Source organism: Pipra filicauda, unplaced genomic scaffold (assembly GCF_003945595.2).
Source record: "Pipra filicauda isolate LSUMZ 115617 unplaced genomic scaffold, ASM394559v2 scaffold43_size3849885_pilon, whole genome shotgun sequence".
Taxonomy (NCBI): Eukaryota; Metazoa; Chordata; class Aves; order Passeriformes; family Pipridae; genus Pipra; species Pipra filicauda.
In genome coordinates this window covers 2357575-2384738 of record NW_024104576.1, presented here as the reverse complement: position 1 = coordinate 2384738, position 27164 = coordinate 2357575, and the positions used below count along the sequence as shown (strand labels likewise).

Here is a 27164-nt window from a genome sequence, read left to right as displayed (position 1 = left end):
CGTGAAGCAGACCTGTTTAATGTTAAAACAAAGGTCATTCCTAAAGGTTAACTGCCTTATAAATAGCCAGATTGTTCCCTCCACTCACTACAAGTTTGCAATCTGCTTAATATATGCACAGTCAGGGAGAAGCTGTAAATATAATGCTAAAAGCAGACGCTTGGAACTATTGCTCTTGCTTCTCTTCAGCTTATGCAACTGTTTGCAGTAGCTTGCTGCCAACACAACTGTTGTGTCCTCGTACTTTGGGCTTCATCTTATAAGTCTTCTGAATATGCTGTTCGCATTCCAACACTCTTGAACAGATCTGTGTGAGGAGGTTTTGCAAGCCCAAGTCGTTAACTGAAAGCCACAAATATATCACCACTTGCTTAAGTCATTAGTCTAGAACTGAGCTAGCTCATGAAGTTATGCCAGCTGGAGTCCTCACTAAAAACCAAAACCCTAGTAACCAAACATTTTGACCATCAGAAGCCTGGACTTCAAATCTTATCCAGACAGATCATTTCACCTGCTTCTCCCCTTGCAAATGATTTGAAGTTCCTTCTTCCAGAGGTTTTCCAATGAGGCTTGTTGATCTTTCAACTGCAGCTTTATGTCACAGAATCACAGAATATGCTGAGTTGGAAGGGACCCACAAGGATCACAGAGTCCAGTTTCTGGCCCTGCACAGGACAATCCCCAAGAGTCACAGCATGTGCCCAAGAGTGTCATCCAAATGCTTCTTGAACTCTGTCAGGTTTGGTGCTGTGACCACTTCCCTGGGGATCCTGTTCCAGTGCCCAACCACCCTCTGGCTGAAGAACCTCTTTCTAATATCCAACCTAAACCTCCTCTGAAAAGATCAGTGTCTGCCCCTCCTCTTCCCCTCACAAGGAAGTTGTAACTGCAATGAGGTCTCCCTTCCATCTCCTCTTCTCCAGGCTGAACAGACCAAGTGCCCTCAGCTGCTCCTCACACAGCTTTCCCTCAAGGCTCCTCACCATCTTCGTTGCCTCCTTTGGACACTCTCTAACAGCTTAATATCTTTCTTATATTGCAGTGCCCAGAACTGCACACAATATTCAAGGTGAGGCCCCACCAGTGCAGAGTACATGCCCACTGATAGCTGTTCTCTTCTTGTCTGCCTGTTCTATCTGTATCCATAGCCATCTCTCTGCAGACAGACACAGAAGATCTCTGACAGTAAATAGCATTCTTGCTCCATATGCATGTAAGTCGATTGAAGGTGATGAGGTGATCCAGGAAATTGCTGCCCTCAAAAATTCCTGGGACTGCGCTGGAGGCATAGGGTAATCTCTCATACCTCTCTATCACTGTTGATCTCCAAGAAATCCTGATAAAATTATTGTCTAATGCTTTAGCAAAGTGTATGAGGGAAGGATGCATTTTATGTAAATTTAGTCAGGAAGTCTTTGAAACTAATTGCTTAAAGTGAGTGGGGAAAGCTGATGGAGTGTGATAGACATACAGAGGGTTTTTTTCCTGCTTTCAGAATAGATAGTCTTGATTAACTGGGCTTAGTATAGCACTGCATATATTAACTGAGCATCAAATTGCTCAGGGGATGAGCCTGCTCTGTGCATGAACTTTACAGGCCATGCTCTGAATGTTATTACAGATGTGAATTTAGGAAGTTTTGGAGTTACTCTTCTATGGATAAAACCACTGTTTTTCGTGAACTTGGTATTGAGTTATTGTCCTGGCCTAGTGTCAATATTTTTTTAGTAGTAAAAATGGAATTAAATGCACAAAAAAAATATGTAAAGCCATACCTACAATCTACCTACAGTACAGCCTACCTGCTTTTCTTCTGAAAAGTCTCAGACTTGGGAGTAACGCTAGGGAAATCCTCCTTCACATATGCTACTCGGCGTTGGTACCCTGAGAGGTGTCAAAGGCTTGTCTGTCAATCAGTCTGCTACTCCACCTGCCAGGTCCTGTTTAGTCTTTCTGATTTGTGCTTGTTGGACACACTGGCTTGTCTGCTAGAAGAGCCTCTGAACTTTCTTTGCTGCTGTTCTAGACATGGTCTACCATTCTGCAGGTGTGAGCTGCACACCTTGTTCCTGGTACATCACCTTGCATTTAACCATATTTGCATATTTATAGAAAGTCAGTGATTTCATTTCCACACTAGCTGGAGGCTAGAGTTACAAGTTAGAGCTATGTGCTTGATCTAGAACTGGGATTTGCATGGATGTCTACATGTATTTGACACCTGAATAAAACACATCATTGTGCCTGCTGTAGTAGGTCAAATCTGGTGTTCTTAAGTATGTATAAGTGCATGCCATGGACCTATGGATACTTCATTTCAGTGTGAGAGCTGGGCACCTGCTGTCGATTTGTGTACCATTCCCTTCAAGATACCTTGACCTAGTTTTAATAAAGAAAAGATTTTTACAACATCCAAGACTGGATAGTCTTCTCCATGCTGTGCCCTGTGGACACATATGATCCCTGCCTACAGCCATGAGCATTTTACTGTGGTGACTGGTGAATGTGTGACAAAATGGACAAGGTCTAAGGAAAAGGCAGAGCAAGAGGCAGCTGCAAGAAAATGTGCTGGAGGGAACAACTCAGTTAACAACTGAGCTTAAAACATTTTCGTAAAATACAACTAACATGAATTAACTCAAAATATTTTCTTTCCAAAAAAAAAAAAAAGAAAAAGAACCCCTAACTTGAATGAATGGGCACTAGTGAATTAATAAAAAGCCTAATGAAAAGGATCTATTGTGTCTGACTGTAAGGACCAGGCGGAGAACAATTACAGGTCTTTGGAAAAGTGAAGACTGAGATTTCAGTGGGTCTCCTTTAACAGGAAAAAAAAGGTGGATATGAGCCTTTGATGAGCAGCACACAAGGTTATATAGGAGTCACAGCATATTCTGTCTTATTTGGGACAGAACGTCAGATGCATCACTGTTACATAAGCCTGCTGACCTGCATATAGAGCTTTGTGGTAACAGCAGTTTCAGAAAATAAATCCTGTTCAATTTAGCTTACATGAAGATACAAAATACCACAAAACACATTCTTCCCTAAAGGGCTTGGTTTTGAAATTTAAATTGGGAGAGCATGAATACCTGGGAAGAAGAGGATGGGTAAAAAGACAATTAATGTGATGCAAGCTCAGTCTGCTGACTCATGGTACAATCTGTATATTAGGGAATGGGATCACACCAGCCATAACAGCTCATTATTCAAGTCATGCAGCATGAAAAAAGATCATACCAATTTGCAGAGGATTTTGATAGGTTTGTTTAACTTTATATTATTCTGATTTGAAATGAAGATGAATAAAATAGAATATTTTCAGTTGGAAGGGGCCTACAGTGATCATCTAGTCCAAAGTTAATGACATCTAGAACTAGAGATATCAGAAGCTCTGGGGTTCCCAGCTTGAGGAATCCTGTCAGGATCCTCTGGCTGCTTAGGGTGCCAAGGAGTTGCACATTTCCAGAGCTTCCAGACTCTTGCTTCTTTTCTTTCTGCCTGGTGGGCTAACAGAGAGTTGGCAGCCTTGGAGTTTATGAGCAGGGATACTCTGCTCTGAGTTTCTTGGCATCCTGCCTAATGAGATCTGTAGAGGAGCCAGCAGCTTAGGAGCTCTGCAATCTCTGAGACAATCCTGGAGCAGTAACTTCTTTTTAACTCCCACTCTCTGTCAGCCTGTCAGGAGTACAGCTGAAGAACAGGGAAGAGGACCTGGCAGGAAATCAGGCGTGATTTCTGCAGTGTCATCAAAGTCAAATGTGCCATTAAAAATGTTTCTGCCCACTTTCAGTAACCCCACAGAGAAACCGTAACAGGTCAGCACCTGATCGTGGAGGTCCTGCATCTCTTTGCTTTAGATATCATGGGTGCAAAGCTCAATGAGGCAGAAGAGAGGACACAGAAATATTTACACCATCCCAGTATCTTTGTAGTTGAGATGTGGGTCACCTGCAGCTCTTCACACAGCGCTAGTCTGCCTGGAGTCAGGTGGCCTACAAATCCCAGTTGTCCTAAAGGTATTGGAGGACACGGTTATTCCAGGACGGCTCTTGACTGACATAGTGGCTAATATGATAGTACTGGAAAAGCAGATGAAATACATGTTGGTTCCCTGTGCTTTTTCCCATGCTTGCTTTATGATTGACCCTGAGGTCTGCATCTGAGTAGAGATATTGGTCCGAACGGGGTGGACAGGAGAGTTTGTCCAGGCACATGTGTGTCCCAAGCATCTACTAAAATTCAATACAGATATTACCAATCTAAGTTATAGCAGCCTAAAGGTTGCTGTAATTTGTATTTATAATCTGCAGCTACAGAGTGACGTTTTAGCAGCTGTGGATCCCTAGAAGGTGAACATCCTCTTGCTTTCCCTATCCAGAGAGTTGGAGGATGATAATACAATGGGCCTTGCGGCTCACTGTCATGACTGTGGCCCCTGCAGGGTGAACTAGGACTAATGATGCAATGCAAAATTGCCCAAATGACAGAGAGAATCTGGGCCACTGCGTTCATCTTGTCTGATTTCCAAATTTTTCAGTGCTCAGGGGGACAGGATTATAACAAAGTTTGACTTCCTGCTATGTAGGTCATATGCTTTATGCTGAATCCTCCATCACAGGGGTAAAGCTATAGCAGGGAAACTTGCTTTGCTTCTGTAAATGTCAATGGGAATAACAAATTTTTTCTTTTATTAAATAATTTTCAAGTAGTTTGATTTGTGGTAAAACCATTTAGGTTTTAACTGTTGGTGGTTCATTAAAATATGTTGCAGTAACAATGTGTCACAGTTATTAAGCTCTACAGGCTTTAGGTTGCTGTGGTTGAGCAAGATTCACTGTTGGTCTGGAGGTTTTACAGGTGACAAGCTGTCTGCCTGGCTCCACCGTGGGGTGTTCAGAGGTACCATCACCCTGGTGCTCCTGCGACCACAGCTGTCCATTCACTGTCTCTGCATACAGGGCTGTGCAGGCTGATACACAAATCTGCAGTGGGTTGATCTGGGAACAGAAAGCCTATGATTTGCTCATAGACTTGTAAAGATACTGCTTTGATTACTACTTTAAAAAAAATAAAACCTGACCTACTCTAGCAGTTATTCTGGCATTTAACAGAACTTTGTAAAGATCAGGCAGGGAAAACAAAGCAAAACAAAGCTCAAATATTTGTGTCCTCCTACCTTCCTAAGCTTTTGCTATGGGATGCAGAGCATCTAGAAATCCTCTTTGTCCGATGCTGCTTTATCTGCATTGGATGTGCATGCATCATTTTTTCCTGCAAGGTTGGAGAGGTAGTGGGATAAAAAATGCTTTGCTGAAATGTGAATTCACTTACCCAGTTTTCTAAGGCTGACAGCAACAAGGCAAACCTGCTGATCAGTTACTTGTATGACTGTGCATTTTAGGGGAAGATTTTTCTTTGTTACTGCTGCAGCTCTGTTGTAGCAATTAAAAAAAAATGTGTCTAAGGAGGAGGCAATAACTCTGAAAGTGTCTTTGATGACTAAACATTAAACTCTAAATATGCAGCGTTGCTGCTGATTTTTCCAGTCTCCTGTGAGTCATAAAATTTTGTCTCGTATCAAGTGAGCCATCCTTAAGGACCTTGATTTAAAAAAAAAAAAGCCTGTGACTCTCCCCCAGTCAAATAATTTAAATGAATGGTTTTCTGTAGGACATTTGTAATGCTTTTCAGATCATTAAAATCCCTGAAGGACAGTGGGCAGGTCTTCATTTGCAGGCATCACTGCTGTCCCCAGGACAAAGCCCCTCTGGCCCAAAGGTTACCGTGCCCTAGATGAGTACAACCCTCAGTCTTCTGGGCTTCTGTTATCCATGCAGATGTGAATAGGACTGCCTGGGAAGGCCATCTAGTAAAGAGACAGCATGCTCCAGAAAATGAAGGGCTCAAACGGCCTCTACTTCCAGGGACCTTGTTTTGTCCTGCTCACAAGTTGTGCTCTTCAATCCCAGCAGGTCTTTTGGATTTTCGTGGTTGTACTTACTGCCTTGGCGTGAAGCATGTTTTTACAAGATTGATGGCTGTTACTGATTGCAAATGTATCTGTTCCAGTGGTGCTCTACAACTGCTCTGTGAAAAAGATATTACACAGTACCAGTAGAATCTAATCATGAAGATTTCTATGTTAAGGGTGCTTCTCTGAGAAACTATAAGGGAAAGGATTTGGAAATAACGAAGTTGAGTGTGCTTCTATTGCTTGGGGTTTTTTTGGGGGGGCGGAGGGGAGCTGTGGGACTCTTGTGGTTCAACCTGTCTGTTGCATATTCAGCACTGGAAGAAACACTGTATGTCTCAGTTGTAACTGGATGCACTATGGTGCTAAAGCACTAAGTGAATGACACTAGATGTGAAGTATTTGTTGTGGGTTGTTTTTACCATCTCTTACTGTTGGTAATTTTTTGATAATGGCAATTTCTTTAACTCACCTCAGCGAAACATGCACATGATGGGGATTGTCTCCATTTTTGACTTGACCAGATAATCCTTCTGGAATTTTCTTTTTCATTGAGCTGCATTGCATTATTGTTTTGAGATGTTTCTCAAAATCAATGTGCCTGCTATATAGAAGGTATCACTCTGCCGTTGTATTTGGACATGTCATGCTGTTACTGTCTCTACAGTATGACATTAACTCATTTGCATTAGCCTTTAAATCCATTATGATTGTCTTAATGGGAGAAATGTAAATAACACTAAGTTCATGTGCATAATTTACTACAAAAAAACCCCCACCCTGTATTTAATAAGTACTGTTAGATTTTCAAGGCTAATGAAAGCTCTGGGGTATATAAAAGAGGAAGTGCCATTACACGAAAATCGAATCAGCAAAGTAGATGGAGTCTTGTGGAAGATCCTTTGAATACAAGGGTGTTTTAATTGTTTCTTATTTTAAATTGGAATAGGGCCACTCTTTAATTAGGACTAGCACTGGGTGAACTCTATCGTAAAAAAAAAAAAAAGTCCAGCTGGTTTTTCCTTTTTGTGTGTGTGTGTTCCAACAATCTGTGATCAGTCTTCAAGGTTTCCTAGTTTGTCGTTTTAAATTCTTGAACTGCCTCGTATTAGCATCTAAGCCTCTTGGCAAGCTGGCTAGCTTTGGCTGCTTGTTCAAGATTTTGGGTTAGCAATTGATCTCATAAGTGTGTATGTTACTGCTGCCTGTCTGCAAAGTTGTGGGATATTTGATGAGCAGGAGGTTAGACATCGGGATTCTTCTGTAAGCATTTGCATCTCAGAGCTGCAAAGGATTACAAGGATATTGTTCTAGAAGACATTTTTGAAAGCAAATATATTGTATATACATTGATAGGCCATTATCAGAAGAAATTAACTTCCAGAATGATATTCAGCATGGCAGTGAGTTCAACCGTCCATGCACATTTATAAGAGTCACATTTTGACTCCTCTTCACTGTAGTTACCTAATCCTAATTAAGACTCCTAAGTTGTTCTTTTCTAAGCAGTGTGAAAATGAGTGTCTCTGTGTGTGTCTGCCATTTTTCTGAAGAGCTTTGTAACATTAAATAGCAGCACTGCTTGTATGTTGTACATTGACCGTATTCTACTGTTACTGAAAATAATGTATTTTGTATAAAGTTTGAGTAAGACAACCTCATTTCTCATTCATGAATTAATTTTTCCGGAGTTACACCATTATTTACACCATCAGTTTCATAAGAAAGAAACTGGCAAAAAGCCAGAGCAATGATGTTGAAACAGATCTATAAATGTAACACAGTTTAGTATTGAATACCTGTATGAAGGACAAAAATGTAAAAATACATACTTTCATTTTCTAACACTCTAAGAGAATATAATTTATTTGTGAATTTCAGCGCTTGTGGTTGGTTAGTTGGTTGTTGTTTTTTTTTCCCTTGGATGCAATTCTTTTCCTCTGAGTTATAGGCAAGCTCTGTTGGCCTTTGGTTATAAATGGGGTCGATAGGTCTTTATTCAGAGTTTAATGAGATTCACACCTCTTGAGCTGTAATGTAAATCCATCAAATAGAAATGAATTTTAGAAGCGGCAATTTGTGAATGAGAAGATTACATTGAATACTATTTGATTTTCTTTTTTTTCCCTAAACACGGGAATCAAATGTTTTTGCAAAGATCGGTATGGTCTCAGTTATATACCATCTCTTTACCAAACAGCAGAGGGATCCCATGTGTATTGTGGCACAATTCAGCTTTGCAGCATTTCCTTTCTTGTAATCACTTGCTTTGTTGCCAGTTTTTCTATTCCCAGGTAATAAAAAGTTTTCTAAATTAAGATGTTTATATTTTAAAATAAGGCACTTTAAAGCACACATTAAACAATTTATGGTAGATAATTTTCTATTAAAATGTGTGTGTGTCACAGGCACATTGATTTTTTGTAATTAATAGAAATGATAAAATGACTGGATGCTCATGATTATATAGGTTAGACCAAGTAAAATACCTGTAATTTCATTGTAAAATATGAAAGAACAGCACAAGCCCTCATGCCTGGCATTTTCACTCATTCGTGCTACTGTAGCTCTAGAATAGTGATAGAAACCAGTGGTGCTTCAGTGGTACTAAAAAAATTATAATCTGTTACCCTTGATAAGGGCAGAGACACAGCAGAGTACTTCCTTTGTATTTTACAGCAACAACTGGTGTTGTATAGTATCTTCTTCAAATATTTGTTCACAATAGCAAAAATATGTATTTCTTTGCTGGATATAAAGAAATTTTATTAATCTCTGAAATTTTTCAATTTCTTTATTTTAAATACCTCTAGTGACAGAAACCAATGGAAATATGGTGTTTCTAGCCCTGCACATTAGAGCTGAGACGCTGAGCAGCCACTGTGTACTGGTGACTTCAGATCTTTAATGCTGTGTTACGTACTGAGGAAATGTTTCCAGTAGGCATTGACTGATATTATTCTGCTGTCAGACTGGATCAGTTGGTAGTGCATGATGGTCCACCACCTAAACTCATCCCAGATTTCAGACATTATTTAAATATGTTTTTACAGTGGTATCACCATATTTCATATCTTTCAAATGATCCTGTGTGTTCATTCATTCCAGTTGGACTCAATGACTTGAAAAGTCTTCTCCAATCTAAATGATTCTAAAAATGAGCATAGGCACTCTCTGAAGATGCCATAGAAGTTCTGGGAATGTGTGTACCATCCTGCAGCTCTTAGTTTTTGTCCTTCCAGTCCCAGTATTGTTTGTCTTAAAAGTCTCTTTATTGGCTCATTCCTTTCCAACTTTGGTGTACGCTCTGAAAATTTTTGAAAAGCTTTTACTTCTGTTCTTAAAGGAAGGGAAGATGGCTTCCATCCACCCTATGCTTTGCAAGGGATGAAGACCATGGACCCTAGCAGTAGGCACAGACTCCTGCTCTCCAGGGAATTAACTGGAGTCAAGGATTCAAACAGGACAGCCGTCTTTAGGAGGTGCGTGGTCAGCACTAGTTCTGTTCCACCAGAATGAACTGAGGTGGATGAGCTTATGCAGAGCAGTCAGTACTATTTTTAACTTTGTATTCCTTGTATCATCTATCTCTGAACAAGCCGAGCTTCGTTAAAAGTGGTAGTTTAGATACTTGAGGGAGTAGAGCTCTTGCCCTGTGAGGAGAGGCCAAGGCATCTATGCTGGTTCACCCTGGAGAAGAGTCAGCTTTGGGGGGACCTCGCAGCAGCCTTTCTGAATCTGTGAGGAAGCAATTGAGAATCATAGAATCACAGAGAAGATGGAGCCAGGCTCCTCATAGTGGGGCACGGTGAGAGGGTGAGACACAGTGGGCATAAGATGAAACAAGAGAAGTTCAGACTGGATATAGGAAAAGTATTTACCTCATGAGAACAGCCGAGCAGTGGGAGGCTGCCCAGTGAGGCTGTGCATTCTCCAAGAAGGTTTTCAAGATTTGGCTAAGTAAATACTGAGCAAACTGGTCTAACATTGAAACTGACTCTGCTCTGAATAGGTTGATCTGAGATTCTTTCCTCTGATCTTACAGTTTCCTGATACTTAGCACAGGATGAACAAATACAGAGGTGAAGGACTGGGAGCAGCTAGAAAAGATAAATGCTGGTGGCTCAGAGGGGTGGTAAAAGATTGGAGAACATCGAGTGCATCAGTATGGATCACTGATCTTTGTTATGCTGGAAATGATTCGGTCCTGGCTTAGAGAGCAGTGCATAGTCATCACTTTTATGTACAAGGTTTCCTTTAAGGTTCCAATGTCACAGACAAGTCAGTTTTATTTAATGACCTTCTACATTAGCAGTTCTTTGTACTAGTGACTGAAATTGATTTTGCTGGTGATGTGAAAGAGCACAAGCCCAGCCTCTGCATCATTGCTCAACCATGTGCTTTAGCTCTACCAAAGAATAGGACAACAAATTTCTGAGCATCAGAAATACCCATGTTGAAATTTTTAGGTCCATTATTGATAAAGACTCAGCTGGTTTTTAATCACTGAGTTGCATGGTTGGAAACTGCAGCTTTGTGTTTAAGCCCTGGAAATGTTTTGTTGATATTTTTCTTTGGTAAAGTGGCATCACTAAGACCTTTCTTATTTTCTTCAAGCATTTCACAACACAGTCTTCCTCTCTGACCAGAGTAATTACAAAACAATTCATTAGTGGTTTATGTTTATGTTACCATACTGCTTAGATAGATAAGTGTTATGAAGAAAAAGAATAAGAAAAGGGTGGAGGATAAATATGTCAGGGAAATAAGACTGCAAGGAGCACAAGGTTTCATAAAGACTTCAGGTGGAGAATAAAAGGAGGGATGAATAATATCTCACAGGAAGGAGCAAGGACAGACAAAGAGGATGAAAAGAATGTGAAAGCAAAGAGTCTGATGAAACAAGAAGGGAAATATAATTGGCAGCTAACATTTCAAGAAAAAAATAATGAAAATTGAAGGAAATATTATGCAAATTTTGACTTTTACATTTGTAAATGTTTCTTAGTCTAGCAGTGCATGTTTGGCACATATTCTTTATCCTAAATTTTGGAAAATTAGAGAATTTAGTTTAAATTTAAATTGGTGATTAATAAAAGACGTGATCACTAAAGTGCACAAAAAAACATAAGATCATCGAATTAATGCAATTTGAATCAGATTTCCATTATTCTGGCCACACTAGTTTTTGCACCTGATACTTTAGGGACATTCTGGCATTTGAACAAGTCAGTAAACAGACAACTGACAACAATGAGTATCTTCTGTGCAAGCAATTGAAGAACTAAAATTGCAACCTCTCTGTCTTCTAAAATAAGGCTACATTTTAGGAGGACATAGAGACTCACCCTTCTGATCTTCTCCAGTGCCTATGTACAGTGATGGGATCACAGACAACAGACTTCATGTATGACTGGAAGGAAAGACAGGAATGTATTTCAGACTATCCCAAAATACAAAACCAGCTCTGCTGTTACATATTTCTTTTTGTAATATTAATTACGAATGGAGAAGTATCTGATGTCCTGAAAAATCCTTGGAAGGTGTGGATAGCAAAGGTTGAAAGTGTGTTCTGTTGGTTGTTGTTTTGATTGCACTTGGACTACGAAGACATTAATTAAAAAGAAGATGATCTATGGAGGCTCTAGTAGTGTTCCCTTTCTCTACCTGGAGATAAGAGTGAACTGCCATGGACTTTCTTTGTTCACAGTACATCCTGGAGCTTTATTAGAAAATGCAAAGAGAAGAAATTGCAAAACCAGTTCTGTTTGGATCCACCTACAGCAGAGGCAGAAATAATGTATAATGTCTTATGAAGGTTGCAGAAAGCTTCTGGTGTTGTTCAGAAGCAAGTCTGAACATTTTCCACCTTCTGATCCAAGACAGAGATTTGAACTAGGAGATATGTAAGGGCTCTAAATGCCTCTCATCACTAGGACTCCTTGATGTGCTCCTGCCCGGCTGGCACTCTCCTTGCTCAGTGACTGACTTTTGCATATCTCACTGGTTTTGTGTCCTACAATAACCCATCTAGCTGCTTCTCCAAAAATAAGGACCTCCCCTTTATTACCTTGCCTCACTCTGCAGGACTTCTTTTCATTTCTTTTCTTCATGCTTGGAAAAACCTTTCCATCCTAAAGTACAAGCCATAAAGTTTCTCTTCTTTTGCAGTTTTTAATTTTTCTGTTTTGAGGGGCATGTTGGTGAATGGGACATGTTTTAGTAATGACACCACCAGTTGGTTATTATAATAATAATTGCAATACAAGTTTTCTAAATTCTGTATGTTATTACCATTTCCCACACTCCTCATGTACTAAGAGGTATGTTTCTCCAGTAGACATCAAGTTCCAGCCAGAGTTAAGTATGCATGCAGTGCATCACTGGTGATATTTAACAGTAACAATGACAGCCTGACATAATATTTTGCAGGCCTTGAAACCTAATATCTGAGGAAGGATTCAAATGATATATATTTCTCTGAGAAAAGTCATAGAAATAGGACTTACTTGGAAGGTTGGATTTATGATGGCTTTCATTCCTGGATTGATTTTTATCCAAGAGACTACTTTTGTAGATTCCTGCCGAGGGAGTTATGGAATAGTGTTGGGAAGATGGCAGGGAGTGTTTATTTCCATATTGATAAATGGATGTTTGTCTTATGTACAAGAAGGAGTAGCAAAAGAGAAAAGTATGGAATGTACTTTTCATCTTAGTAAATCATGGGAGAATGTCTCAGTAGGTTTTGAACAGTTCAGTTTCTAAAATGTGCTGACAACATGCTATGTTTGTATGGAAGCACCTAGGCACAGAGCTTCCCAAATGCTTCATTTTGACCTTGAATGAATAACAAACAAATCCTTAAATTGTGAAAATCCAGATACTTATCTTATGCTTTTGTCTTTTTTTCCCTTCATTTTTTTTCTTTTTCCCTCTTTCCTCTTGTCCAGGAAAGAACGTATCAGTCACACAGAAGAAGCAGTAGAGCTCCCAAGGACTGATGAAATGTGCTTTGCCCTGGTGGTGACTGCAGCTGCTACGTTATGTGAAAAAATGAGAAGTTGCCCTAAATTACCATCTGTGATGTTTTAGCCACCTCCTGTAGTGGAAGCTGGTCATGTGGGCCAACCCTATGTGTGGTTTGAGACTGAGTGTCGTTTTGCTTTCTTGGGATCTCAGCATTTGCATTTTAAAGCAATTACCAAGTTAAGCACAATCTCTGTGTTCATGGGTCTGCCTGCATGGGCATGTAGTATCTTCAGCCTCGTATGGCTTTGAGAATTTCTGAAAGAGCCTTTGATCTGAGTTGGGATGTTTAGTATTTCTGAGGGCACATACTTGAGGGTACAAACTATTTAGCAAATGAGACAGAATGGCATTTTTACAAGGGTAAGTAGGAATTGAGAATGTACTTCACGTGCGCTGAGAGGCACTTGGAACATCAAAGTGCTGTGTTCTAATACTCTGAGTATTTCAACCGCGTGAATAGGCCACACTGAATTTAACTTTCAGAAAAGTCATTTGCAGGCATACATGCTTTTCCTGAAACAGGTGTGTTTGTGCACACTGGCTGGTAATAGCACACATGGTGCAAACACATTTTGCAATCACACTGCACGCTACAGATTACGCACCCATAACCCCTTACTATTCATCTCCCAGTATCGTTTTTGAAGGCAGGGAGATGCGGATACAGGCGCAAGACTTGTGGATCAGGGGTTGTATGTGTACATCCATCCATTCTATAACTAAAGGCACACAGCACTGTTAAGTCAGCGGCAATACTCGTCCTGACCTGAACGGCAGCAGCCATGGGTACTGCTCTCAAACTGCCTCTTATGCTGTGATGCTCTTTCAGTTTTGATAACTGTTTTATGACTTGTATTTTCATTTTTATTTTTTTTAATGTTGAGCTAACTGCTAGGATGTGCTGTCTTCGCAATGCTTAGTTGCCCAGCAATTACAGATACACTTCAAAAGGAAGCAGAAGAATAATAAACCGTGGAATCCCAAATCAGATTAATGTAATGTGCATTTCTAGATTACGATTAGTAACAAGATAACACAGTGTCATGGTAACACTTGAAACTTAACTACAAGTTCCTAAAATAAACCAATGACATATGTATAAGTTTCTATCCATTTGCATAATATCCACCTGAAAACATACATCATTTTTACAACACCCAAGCAATTAAACCCTACTTTTCCCTTCTGAATTAAGTGTTGAACTAAAATATCATGCCTCTTTCCTAGTATTTATGCATAATCTCCCACCATAAATTATAAATGTTGATGAAGAAGCTGTCCATTTTGTAACATCTCAGGCTTTCTGCCTTTTGGTTTCATTTTAGAACAATTAGCATAAGGAATGTAGAACACACTTTATTCTTTGCGGTTCGTACCACATTCATGTCTTTGAAATTCTACCACCTTCTAATACAAAAATTGTCTCACTGATATTGGAAAAGTCTGTTTATTAATTAAGTTGATAGACTAGTGGGTGCAATTCATGTGGCTGAGGGTTGGGAATTAAAATCCCAACTTTACTTCAAATCACTGTAAGAGAGGAGTAAACTTTCAATGTGAGATTGCTAGCTAAGATGGAGAGCCTAGCTATTATTTTCTAGTTGCCTTACAGTGAAAAGTGTTGTCTACTTGTTATAGAGTCTGACTTTCTTTCACTAAGCAGAAGTTAACTTGTTTAATATGCTATCTATGGTAAAGGTGCCAGGATATGCTTTACATGTATTGTCATTTTGTGTTAAACTTTCACAGAATGCAAAATTGGGCACTTTGTTCTGATTGCTTTATATGCACAATACTGCTTTGACCAAATTCGTTAGTCAAAATTAAGATGCTGCAAAGTTCTTTGTAAGTAAATATGATCTTCTTCTGTCACCTTAAATAGACAAAATGGGCAGTGTTACACGGAAAATATTATTTCTTTGGCAGTTCACTTCTTTATGTATACTGTATTGTATAGACCATTGGAGGATATTGAAAATATAGCTTACAGGTTGCTCCTTACACAACCTTTAAATCCCAAATTCTGTTCTTCACACCTCTGTGGATGGCAAATGCTGAAAGTAAAATGATTGCCTCCAGCATGATAATCATGTTACATTCAGAATAATACAGTTGCTGGGAAATATTTCATATACACAGCAGAGTTCCTAGGATAAACCTCCTGCTAAGGCATGGCTGATGTTTGTCCTTTTGGCCTTTTGAATAGTGGAAAGTCTGATTTGTGTTTAATAAATCTGCCTGTATTTCTCACATGCAGATGAAGGTTTTTAGTATTTGAATTTACTGTTGTTGTGGGGTGGAGGGAGGAACATGTGCATGCTGGGTTTGCCACTAATCCTTTGGAAATCCTTTAGTGCCTTAAGGAGGCAGAGGGGAAACAGACCTTAGGATTACAGAAACTTGTTCAAACCTCTTTCCTGCTTTAGCAGAATTGCTTCAAAATATATTGTGCCTTTGGCTCCAAATATATTTGCATTAGAAATCAGTAGCCATGGGATTATGGACAGGACTTTTTGCCCCTGTACAAATGTTAGGAAAGAGAGCATACTGTTTCTTGTACAGGATGTGAATTAAAAATGTAGCTAACTTAAATTCTACTGTTGAGATCCATGAATACTAGGAAAGTTGCAAGTTGCAGTTAAAGCCAGAAAAAAAAAAGAAAAAAAAAGGAGAAAGTTTATATATATACTAGATGAAATGCTTGTACCACTGAAGTGACTGGCAAATTTCCACTTGCTTCCCTGGGACCAATATTTCATGCTTGCTTCTACTTGTCTTAATAAATTCTCACAAGTGATAGACACATGGGCATTATGCTCTCTTTAACATTGTTTATGCACATAAGGGAAGAAAAGAGAGATTAGTAGTTGTGGAGACCTGCCTTGATTTGGAGTTGTTTGGATCTGTGGTATAAATCTCTGTTCACTGTTGTTTCTCTGTGTAACATAGACTATTTGCTATGGGCATATGAATATTCAAATGTAAATTCCAGTGTGAGAGGTTACTGTGCAGTGTGCACTAACCAATGCCAAACAACTACATTTTTCTACTCTCTGAACCTTGGTCTTTTTGAAAAAGAGGGAAAATGTAGCTAACAGATGAAAACCACTCCTGTGCCAAAAAAGCTTGCATGAGGCAATTCATGTACTCCCTGATGGTCCTAAGCAGCTCTTAGGAAAAATTGAATAAGCTTTTAGCTCATGAGTGAATTTTATCTTCTAGGAAATAAGAGCAATTTGCTAAAAAAAAAAAAAAAAAGAAGAACAAAAAAAAATGAAGGCCCGAAAATCAGACTGGTGGTGGTCTTCTGTTTTGCTCCCTGGGATGACGAGCAAGTATTAAAGAATATGTAAATAGTTTAAAGAAAATCATCACATGGCTCGCAGTATGTGAGACAAGGCCCAGCATGGAACAGATTTTTATAGCTTATTTATAAATTACACTTCTGCCTTTTGTTTGGAACTTGGAAAAGAAAACAGTGTAAATCAAGAAGTGAAGACTTACTGCACATATTTGTTGACTGAAACAAAAATATTTCCCCACCTCCTGAAGTATTAAGGAGTAATTTGGGATGAATAATGTATGGAGTTATTGGGTTTTGAGCTCTAGTGCTGTACAACTATTTAACTCTGCAAAGCCAACAGAGGGATGGTAACCAGAAGTCATGAAGATCAGTTTTTAGGGCCACAAATTCATATAACGAGATACCAAAGAATGCACAAAAAGGCTGATGTTTATGGTGTGATACTTATTAAGCAGGTGTACCAGCTAGACTGGGGAGGGAGGGATATTTGTAAATAAATGCAAAAAGGTTTAAACTCTGACCCATAACCACTCTGTAACTGGGTGTCAAATTAATTTCAGCTAAGTGAGAAGCTTCGATAGTATGAGAGAGGCCACTCATATTTTAACTGTTCCATTAAAACCTTCTGGGTAACTTTTCAGCAAAGTTTTCCACTCTAAGACATTTGTCATAAATATCAACTGTACATATGTATTCATTTTAATTGTAAGTAGGGACAATACAGAATTGTAATGAAGTCACAAAGTCTACTTGATGATTATCACAGATTTGTAACTCTCACTTAAATTATGTAAGATATGTTGACATTTTATCTTGTTAACAAGATGTATTTTTCTATGTTAGTCAAATGTACAATTTGTACAATTTTGTATATTAAATGTATGCATATTTTAAATTAAAAACGTCATAATTTTATTATTTTAAAATGGTGACAAGAACTTCTGAGAGACAGCTGTAAATATAACTGTATCCATGGACAGCAACCCATGAATTCTCGGTTTTGAGAAAGGGGTCAGCTGGTCTTCTAACAGAGTAAGAAAACTGCAACACCTGGGTCTTGCTCCACTTGGTGGATGAGCTGCCATTCAACTTCAGCTGATTTAATGGAATGAACATGAATTAGCAGAATACTATAAACTGGATCACTGCTCAGAAAGTGGGTAACCAGAGCCTTCCCCAGCTTGTAGTGTTTTGTATCCACAGTTCCTACATGCCAGGAGACAGTCCAAATCACCAATCCATGGGACAGGGTTTTGTGGGGAAGGGCAACACTGCTGGCAGAGATACACCAGTCACGCAGAGGAGAGAGGGAGACTGACTCAGTGACTTGGCTGCTCAAGTCACTCTTCTGGGAGAAAGAAAACTTTTGTCTCTGTCACACTCACTCCCTTTGAGCTGTTCATGGCTTTTTTTGTCTGCTGATTGTTGCAAAATGCACAATAGCAAAAACAGATGCAAAATGTACATTGCATATTCTCTGAGCCCCCGCACCGGGCAAGTCCTGTTCTAGCTCGTGATGTTCACACTGTTGCAAGAAGAGCTCCAGATACAACTAAAGCCAAGTCAGTATGTGAGATCTTTTGTTGTGTGAAGCAAGCATATCTCTAGCTTTTTTGCTCTCTCTCATCTAGGCTATTTGGAATAAAGGTCCTTTAGGAAGAGGGTGCACTTTCAATCAGATTCAGTTCTCTTTTCATCAAGCAAGGTCAAGACAGGATGGGATGCACTATCTGCAAGAGAATATACCAAAGCAATGTATTCCTCCAAAGTTGCATACTTTTTTTTAGGCAAACTCACAGGGTGACAGGGTATCAGGTTGTAACTGGGTCTGCTTCCATAGTACCTAAAACTGCAATTTTACTCAACTTAAGGACAGTATGTATCCGCTGTCTTAGAACACTTAGTTTTTAATAAACTAAGGGCTAAAGTATGAAAAAAAACCCCAGACAAAAACGCCAAACAAAACAAAACAACTGTTTAAAAGTAAAGAAAGACACTGGTGCGATTTTATGCTTCCTTGTAACTAGAAAGTTTAATGCTGTTTTCTTAAGCATTGATTTGACATGCTTTCTGAGTCTTGTGGTCTCTTTATGTATCAGCATTAAGATGAATGTCCTAACTTAATACTGCAAAAATAGCTTTATTCTTTTTTATTCAGAGAAACTTGAGCAGCTTTAGAAACCTGAACAATGTTATCTAAATAGATCCCAAGTGTAAACAGAGTCCATCTTTCTTAGTTTTATGGATGTTAAATAACAGATACTCTTTATTTAGCAGACACATGTACTATGTGCAACATATGGGACCTACTATAGGACCATCAGAAGTTTTTATTCTGGAGGTTGAAAGTAATCTCTTGATTGCAAAGAAGTAACTCATAAAATAAATAATTTTTCCAATATTTGTGAAGACAGGCAGGTCACACATCACACTCCATGTGCCACCTGCATATTTCACTAACTGTCAGGGTTTGGTGTACTGTGGAGGAACAAATTGACTTTCTTTTTTTTTCCAAAATGATCAATAAATCTCAATGTTACCATCAGGAACAAAAAAAAAATCAATATTTGCCCACATACAAGAGAAGACTTTAAGGAAGTAACAATGCAATATCCTACAAGCTATACTTATTTTTTCACATACCAGTGAAACCTCCATATGATATTAACGTGTTAATGTGGAAGTATGGTTTATTAAGTGAGCTGTGGAATCTTGGGCAATATATTCTCAGAAATGTCAGTCATGATTAAAATCAGTGTGTTAATAACCAATAATAAGTGAAATTTTTACTGATTTCCTAACTTCCCTCATGTGAACAACACCCACAGTGTTAAATGCACACACAGAGCATTCAAGACAGCATGTACCTCTGCATTATAACAAATGCAGAAAAGAAAGATGTTTTCCTTTGATGCATTTTTTCAATGCTCAGCTATCTCACATTACTGCTTTTTCACATGGTCTGGGTCCATGGGTACTTGTTAATGAGAAAGACGGTTATGTGGACTCACTTCTGATGAAATCCCAGGGACCTCTGTCTTTACCTCCCACTTTTCCTGATTTGTAGCTTGCAATTTTTATTGTGCAAGGACCACCAGGTACACAGACAACAGTCCTGTGTGGCTGGGCTTGTATTCAAACAGCATAAGCATGTTGTACACGAGCAGTAAATAGGCCTTGTGATTGATCCACTATGCTTCAAATTTGCTTTGTCACGTAATTAATCTCAGAACAGTTTCTTCCAATATATAATTTCAGAGCAACAGAAAATGTCCCTTATGTAACTCCTGGGGTAGTCTAAGGCTGTGACAATTGCCTGAGATTGGCTGCATGTGCAGGAGAGGAGTGTCCAAGGATTTGTGATTTCGGTCGATGATCTCCTTGGGCACTGTTAGACAGGTAGGTGTGTAAATACGGACTTTCTGAAGTGGGTTGTGCAGAGACCCGAGGGTTACACACTCTCCACCCCTCCTGCTTTAAAAAAAAAAAAAACCCTCCTAGTTTTTGGGAACCTGCATCCCTCACAGCGAAACGAAAGCCCGGCCCCGGCCTGCCTCTCTTTGCCGAGGCCAAAGCCAGGCAGGAGCCGACGAGGGCTGCCGGCTAGGGGAGCCGCCCGGGGTGCTGAAGGGACAGCTCCGGGGACGCGCCAGGCTCCCGCCGCGCCGAGGGGGGGTCGCGGAGCCACGGCCGCCTCCCCGCCCTCCGCGGGGCTCGGCGGACACCTCCTGCCTCACATGACGCCCCCTGCCCCACAGGACACCCGCTGCCCCTCGGGGCTCGGCGGGGCGGCGCGCCGGCTGCTCTGGGTCCGCGGGCCGCACACTCAGGCCCGCGGAGCCGCCGCCCCCGGGCGCCCCCTGCCCGATGGCGGGGCCGGCGGCTCAGGCAGCGCTCGGCGCGATCACTTCCGTGTCAGGGCAGGCACCCGTCGCCCTGCCCGCTGCCTGCACCCTGCACCCTCCACCCTGCTGCCCGCACCCTGCACCCTGCTGCCCGCACCCAGCTGCCTCCGCCCTGCTGCCCGCTGCCTGCGCGCCCAACCCACGCCGCCGCAGCGGGGGAGCGGCAGCCGGGGGCGGCGGGGCGGAGCAGAGCCGCCACCACCCCTGCGGGCAGCAGCTGCTGCGGCAGGGACAGCGCCAGCCCTACTGCCCGGGGGCTTGGGGCTGGTGGTGCTTCCTCCGCGACCCCGGCCACCCCTCTCTCCTCTCCCCGCCGCTCCCCCTTCGGCCGCCGACCGAAGCAGGCCCGCCCCCCGGCCGCACCGGGGGCTGCCGCGGCCGCGCCCCCCGCCCCGCCCGGGCAGCGCCGCAGCCTCTCCCGCGGAGGGGGGCGGGGGCAGTGTCAGTGTGCAAAGTGGGAGAAACTCCCTCCGGCTCGCTCGGGGGGACTGGGGAAGATTTGTAGCTTTTGTAGCTTTTCTCTTTTTTTTTTTGTCTCTTTTTTTTTTTGTCTCTCTTTTTTTTTTTTTTTTTTTCCTTCTCTCGCCCGAAGCCACGCCATCAGCAGGTGACCGGCGCCCGCCCGCCCGCAGGACGGGACCCCATTGGCACCGGCTGTGTGTGCATACGGCGGGCGCCCTCCCTGCCTCCTCCCCCTGCCTCCCGCCCCCCGGATCATTCTATACCAGGGGAGCTGTGCACTGCGGTCCCTGCTCGGGGAATCGCTGCTGCTCTTCCCATTCGTCAGGGGCTTTCCAATCACCTGCCTCTGCCACCCTCTCCGCTCCGCTCTTTGTACTTTATTTTCACGTGCTCTTTACTAACACGGCTATTTTTAAATTCCGCTCGGATTTATTTCTCTCTCTTTCTTTCTCTCTAATTTTTCTTTTTTTTTTCCCTTTTTTTTTTTTTCCAGGGGGTGGGAGGGGGGAGGGAGGTTAACGTTTGCATCTCCCTAAGGGAAAGATCCCACCAGCCAACCCAGCTTCGCCACTGCTGCATCCATCCATTCATTTTTATGGTCACTAACAGCCTATCCCGGTAGTGGAAGGTGCAGAGAAGTGGGAGGCAGGCAGAGAGAGAGAGAGAGAGAGAGAGAGAGATCCGGACAGCGAGAATGGCCGAGAGAAAGAGGAACTGGAATAAAGAAGATGACCTGCCTGTGTATCTAGCTAGGCCGGGCACGACAGCCCAGACACCGCGGCAGAAATACGGGGGGATGTTCGCCTCCGTGGAGGGGGCCTACGAGAACAAAACCATCGACTTCGACGCCTACAGCGTGGGGAAGAAGGGGTCCCGGACCCCGCGGAGCGGCAGCCGGCACGACATGCTGGACGGAGGGGACAACTACAGCGAGACCGCCAGCGACATCAGCGAGATCTCCGGCTCCGTCATCAGCTCCCCGGGAGACCGGGACGACAAGACCCCGGGCGTGGAGATCAAATACCCCATGGGGAAGGAGCTGCTGCAGGGGCAGGACAATGGACAGGTGAGCGGGGCCCGGGCAGGGGGGGAGGGAGCCGCCGCCCCCGCTCGCCGGGTGAGCCGAGCCGAACCGAGCTTGCTGTGCTCTACCGAGCCAAGGCGAGCTGAGCCGAGCCGAGCTTGCTGTGGCAGCTAAGCCGGGACGAGCCGAGCTGATCCGAGCTTGCTGTGCTAAGCCGGGACGAGCCGAGCTGAGCCGAGCTTGCTGTGCTACGCCGGGACGAGCCGAGCCGAGCCGTGCCGCAGAGCCCCGCTCGCCGGCGCAGGGGGACGGGGGCCACCCTCGCGGGGGAGTTTCGGCACGGCAGGTCGGGGAGGCGCGGCCCTCTCTCCCCCGGCACGCTGATGCTCCGGGAAGAGCCCGGCTGGCCCCTACCTCACTTGGCTGAGCTTAGCGGTAGCGGGAGGGAGCCGAGAAATCGTTTTCCTTTGTAAGTGATGGCGATGAGTTTTCTTCGTTTCCCTTCCTGCCCGTGCCGAGGGGCTGGAGGGCAGCTCGGGTCCCTCGGCACCTCCCCTCCGCCCCCCGGAACAAAGCCGATCCCGCTGCACTCCCAGGCTCGCCGGGGAAACTCCGCGGAGCCCTGTCCCAGGCACAGCCCCAGGATCTGCCGCGGTCCCTCCCCCCCGACTCTGCCCCTGCTCCCCCCGGCTCCCCGTGCGCCTGCATTGTCTCCCCGGTAGGGAGCGCGGAAGGCCGGAGGATCGGCCGAAACCTCTGCCCTGGCTTCCGCACCTCTGGAGCTGCAACCTGGACTCATATTGTAGACTCAAGGGAAAAGTGAGCCGGTGGGGCTGGCCAGCCCCTAACAGCTGTGCTTCTCCATCTTAGCCTTGTCAGTGGCACGCCGGCTGGAGGCAGACCCCGGAGGCTGGCTCTCCTGGGAACCGGGATTGTCATTGATTTCCCCTTAGAAAGAAATGAGGCCTTGTAGTGATGTGTCTGCATGGATGCACCCTTTCCTTTAGTACCCAGCCTGGAGCCTCGATGGCTTGTCCACGCTCTGCTCTTTCCACAGGCTAAACTGAGAGTTTTCCACTCTTTTCTCCCCTCTTCAATTTGAGCATGAATGGTGTGCTGGTTTGCTCTGGTCTGGGGCTTGGGTGCAGGTGCCACATGGCCTGCCGTGCAGCCCAGTGAGTGCCTGCTGCAGTGGGACACTGGAGCGAGCCTGGGATGCTGCTGCTTTCTCTGCAGTGACCTCAGGGTTGCCTTCGGAGGCTGCCAGCTGCAGTGCAGTCTTCTCTTTTCCTGCTCACCTGAACTCCCATTTTTTCCATCAGGACCCTGGGGCAGTGGGAGGGCACAGCACACCCCATCTTAGCACATCCCTGGTGCTGCCTCCCCATCTTTCCTGCTCCTAGTTCATTCTGCGAGTCAGGGTAGTGAGCACAAATGCATACTAACTCTCTGGATCCCACTATGCTGGCAAAGTTGACCAAAGTGGAGTGAGAAGGAGGTTAGGGGTAAAGCAGGCAAGATTTGGCCACTGGCTTCAGAAGGTGCACTGTAAGAAGCAGACATGTGCGACCCCTGTGCCATGGTGTCCAGAGCTTTTTACAAGCTTCAAGTGGTGATAGTGGGGAAGATGTGTCAGGGATGTAGCCTGGGTGGTAAATGCCTGTATGTGTATGTCACAGGGGTAGCTGTGCTAAGAGTCCCAGAGTGTGTCGTTGGAGGGATTAACTTGGGTGCAGCTTTGCAGTGCCTTTTACCCTTCTTGCAGTTGTTCACGGAGCCTTAATCAAGCATCACGGGTGGAGGGAGGCACTCTGTGAGACAAAAAGACAGAAGGGATTCAACTAGACACTTAACCTTTCCCGCAGCTGCTGACGTAGCATCCACCTGGCCTGGCCTGGTTGTGCCATCACCCATGGCCTCCCTGGGCACAGAACAGAGCAGGGTGTGTGACACTGGGCCAGTGACAAGGAGGGCAGAGCAGGACAGCGCTCTTGGGGTCAGAGCCATTGGTGAGGACAGAACAGGCAGTGCCATCAGGGACAGAGCAGTCAGGGCTATCAGAGGCAATGCTAGGGGACAGAACAAGGCTGTGCCATCAGCGTCAGTGCCATGGGAACAGCGCAGGGCAGCGCCATCAGGCTCAGTGCTGTGGGGACAGCGCGGGCAGTGCCATTGCCATGTGCTGCGCAGCAGGACCCACCGCCGGGGGTTCCCCCCCGCTGTCCCCACCCTGCGGCAGCCCACGCGTGGGACCCGCCGGTGACCTCCGCGTGCGAGTGGGGCGGTGGCGGGGCGGCGTTTCCCAGCGCCGGTGCGGGAGGGAGGGAAGCTGGATTGATGGGCTGTGAAGGGGGGCCAGGCGGAGGGGTGGGGGGACAGGAGGGAAGGAAACGCTTCCTGGGTTGCGCTGAGCGAATCCTGCTCCGACCTGCAGGCGGGAGGGCGCTGCTGCCGCCGGCAGAGGCAGCGCTCGCCGACCCCCCCGGGAGCCTCGTCCCTGTTTGATTGCAGCCGGAAAAAAAAAAGGTGCCGGGTTTGCCGGGCTCCCCTTCCTCTGGGCGACGGAACTTCGTCCCCATTCCACCGCTCTGCCGGGTCGCCCCTGCCCCGCCCCATCACCCGACTGGGCTCCGCATTATTATTCCTGTCAGCACCGCCGGTGTTGTTCGGTTGGGCTCGGCTCGCTCCTCGGGTTCGTTGCGTGCGCCCGGTGCTAGCGAGAGCCGACACCGACATGTCGTACCAGGGCAAGAAGAGCATCCCGCACATCACGGTAAGCGGCCCCGGCGCTCCTTTGTTAGCGGGGAGGGGAAGGGCGTGCGGCGGGAGCGCCGCGGCCGCGCAGTGCCCGGGGCGGCGGGCAGACCCCGAGCTGCGGGGCCGGGGCTGCCCCGGGCGGGGGGTGCGGGCGCCGGCGCCCTTCCTCCTACTGGAGCTCTGGGTGCGGAGTGATTTTATTTTATTTTAAATTTTTTATTACATTTTTATTTTATTTTTTAATTGTATTTTCCTTCCCCTCCCTTGCCAGCCGCCCAGCCGGGGCTCAGCGCTGTGTGCTCTCTGCAGCCCGGGGCGGGGAGGGCAGGGCCGGCGGGGGGCCCGTCCCGGCGCTGCTGGGGCCGAGGGTGCCGCCCTCCCGAGGAGCCGGGCCCGGGGAGGCTCGGCCGCCGGGCGAGGCAGAACAAAAGAGGGAGGGGACCACCGCAGCACAACGTGCCCCTGCCGCCGCCCCCCGCAGCGGGCAGGGGAGCGCAGCCCCCCGGCGGGGCAGGGGGCGGCGGGCCGGGAGGAGGCTGGGGGTGCGCAGAAATGGGAGGTGGGGGGGCGTGGGGGTGGGGGGAAGCGTGGAAAATCAAAGAGCGCCATGATGCCAGCACCGACACCTCTGCGCGCTATTAATACATCAGGCACGGTGGGGATCAGGAGTCAGAGTTAATCATAACCATCCTTTTCCTATCGGTGCCTGTCTCCCGCTAGATGCTTTTAGACCCAAGCAGAGCTACGATAGAGTGTGCTTTCCATGCCAGAAAGAAAGGACCTGGGTTCTTTGATACAGTATTTGATTTCCCTGTATACGCAGGATCTGGGGATATACGAACTGGGATAAAGAGCAGGCAGAGCTGGCGAGGAGAGGTGTTTTGAGGGAAGTCACACCCGTAGCTTGCTAATACGGCAGAGGTTTTCCCCAGCACCTGTGTTGGTCTCCGGGTTGCTGCCTGTATTCCTGTTGGGTGGCTGGATCAGTGGGTGATGGGGTCACAGCTGCTGTGGCACCTGGGGCAGAGATGAGTGAGGAAGTGGGGTGAGCTCAAACATTGCTTGGGTTCGTGGAGCTTTCCCTAGAAAGCTGGCACGGTGCGGCACAGGGCAAGTTTCCGTGGATGAAGAGCGGCTGCCTGGTGGGTGTGGCACCTTCCTGAGCAAACCTGGTGGTTAACGGCGTTACTGGAGGCAGCGTTACAAGGCTCGTAAGCACCTCAAGGTTTTCTCCATATTCAAAAAACATCCTTCAGCCAAAATATTTGGTCTGGAGGGGAACAGCCTCCTTCTAAAAGCAGAGCTTTATGATACCGAAGTGCTGCATTTATACATGTCTCCACTATCAACAGGCAGTAGTGCCTGGTGGCCAAGGCTGAGCCTGGGTGTTGCAGTGGCTTTCTGGGTGATGGCTCCTCTTGTCTTGGTCCTCAACGTGTTGTGTGACTTGCAGTTACTCAGGGCATGTCTGGGCTGGGGGAGACCCTGTTTATCTTCTGGGTGAGTGTCAAGTGCTTTGTACATGACTCGACCTTCGCTGACAGCTGGAGTGTAATAGGTTCCCACCTATAGCTAGTTCTTTGCTCTCTAATTTGGAATAAAATATGAAACTGTAAGAATTACGAGTCTTTGCCTTGGAATCAACAGTTCGTTTTAATTTCATCACTTCTCACAAATTTCCTTCTCCGGGGAGAGGACTACTGGAAAAAAAAAACCAAACCTCATCCTGTTCTCTTTGAAATGGGATGTGTTGAAGCTTCTATAAATGAATATTCATTAACGTTAGTATTGAGTTTTGTGGCCAAATCAAAGGCATAAATTAATATTAGTGAAGTTGGCAGGCATCAGGGCTGGACTGCCTTTTTTTTTTTTTCTTTTCCCTTTTTATGTTTTACGCTTTTGGCCCTTCTCCTTCAGCAAAAGCAAATCAGGCACTCTGTGTTATACCTTGTGCACACTGCTCATCCCCCAAGTGCCCACAGGATCTGTCTGTGTGTATCTTCTGAATCCCCATTCCAGTGTGGTAAATAAGGAAATACACTGTAGGTTCGAGCCTTCTGGGCTCTAAGGAAATGCTTTGTAAAAGTATGCAACAACAGTGATGATGAAATCATATAAAAATGTCATTTGTTACTGTTCTTAACATTTCCCCCCACTCACACTCCTCCTTTTTGGAGCTACACCAGGGCCTGGTAGTAGTGAGAAACTAATTTTTGATAGTGTCCTCTGTTCTGATGCTTTGCTGTGGATTTTCTCACACTAGGCTGTGTTCCTTGCATGGGACCAGGAGCTGTCCTGGGCACACAAGAACAGCACCTAGCACTGTGCCACAGCATCCAACCACAGGCACTGCCAGTAATCAGTAGCTGGCGAAAACTTCTCTCTGGGATCAGGTCTGCAGTATCAGGAACTTCATGTAGGAAGAGGCAGAGGCTGGTTTGACCTCTGATCAGTGTGGGAGCAGATAACCACTCTTGGGAAGGCAACCCTGTGGTATCCTTTCTGGGTTACTCCCCTTGGTGCATGTGGGCATAACTGACTCATTGTGCTTTGTCTGACCATGCCTTGCCTCCTGACTCCTTTCAGACAGAAGGGCCTGACTGATACCCCTTTGACCCCTTTTCCCTGAAGCAGCTTTATTCCTGCCTTCCCTTCTCCCTTGTGGTAGAAACACCATGTTGCAGATAGCCCCCTTTGGCACTGAGCATC

The 27164-nt window shown here is 44.8% G+C and overlaps 2 protein-coding genes across 3 annotated transcripts in view; both read left to right on the top strand.

The window, feature by feature from the left end:
• Window positions 1–17233, top strand: part of CUNH4orf50 (chromosome unknown C4orf50 homolog) — a 73787-nt gene extending 56554 nt beyond the window's left edge. The window contains exon 13 of the mRNA XM_027736201.2: window positions 12925–17233. The gene's annotated coding sequence lies outside the window, so the exon portion shown is untranslated. The remainder of the gene's footprint in view (window positions 1–12924) is intronic.
• A 3725-nt stretch (window positions 17234–20958) lies between these two features.
• CRMP1 (collapsin response mediator protein 1) overlaps window positions 20959–27164 on the top strand; it is a 51233-nt gene continuing 45027 nt past the window's right edge. The window contains exon 1 of one of the 2 annotated variants that reach the window (XM_027736211.2): window positions 20959–21740. In XM_027736211.2, the coding sequence (XP_027592012.2) occupies window positions 21369–21740 (372 nt within the window). In that variant the 5' untranslated portion in view covers window positions 20959–21368. Of the gene's footprint in view, window positions 21741–24090; window positions 24472–27164 lie in introns of those variants that run through there. The other variant, XM_027736214.2, reaches the window with a different exon arrangement.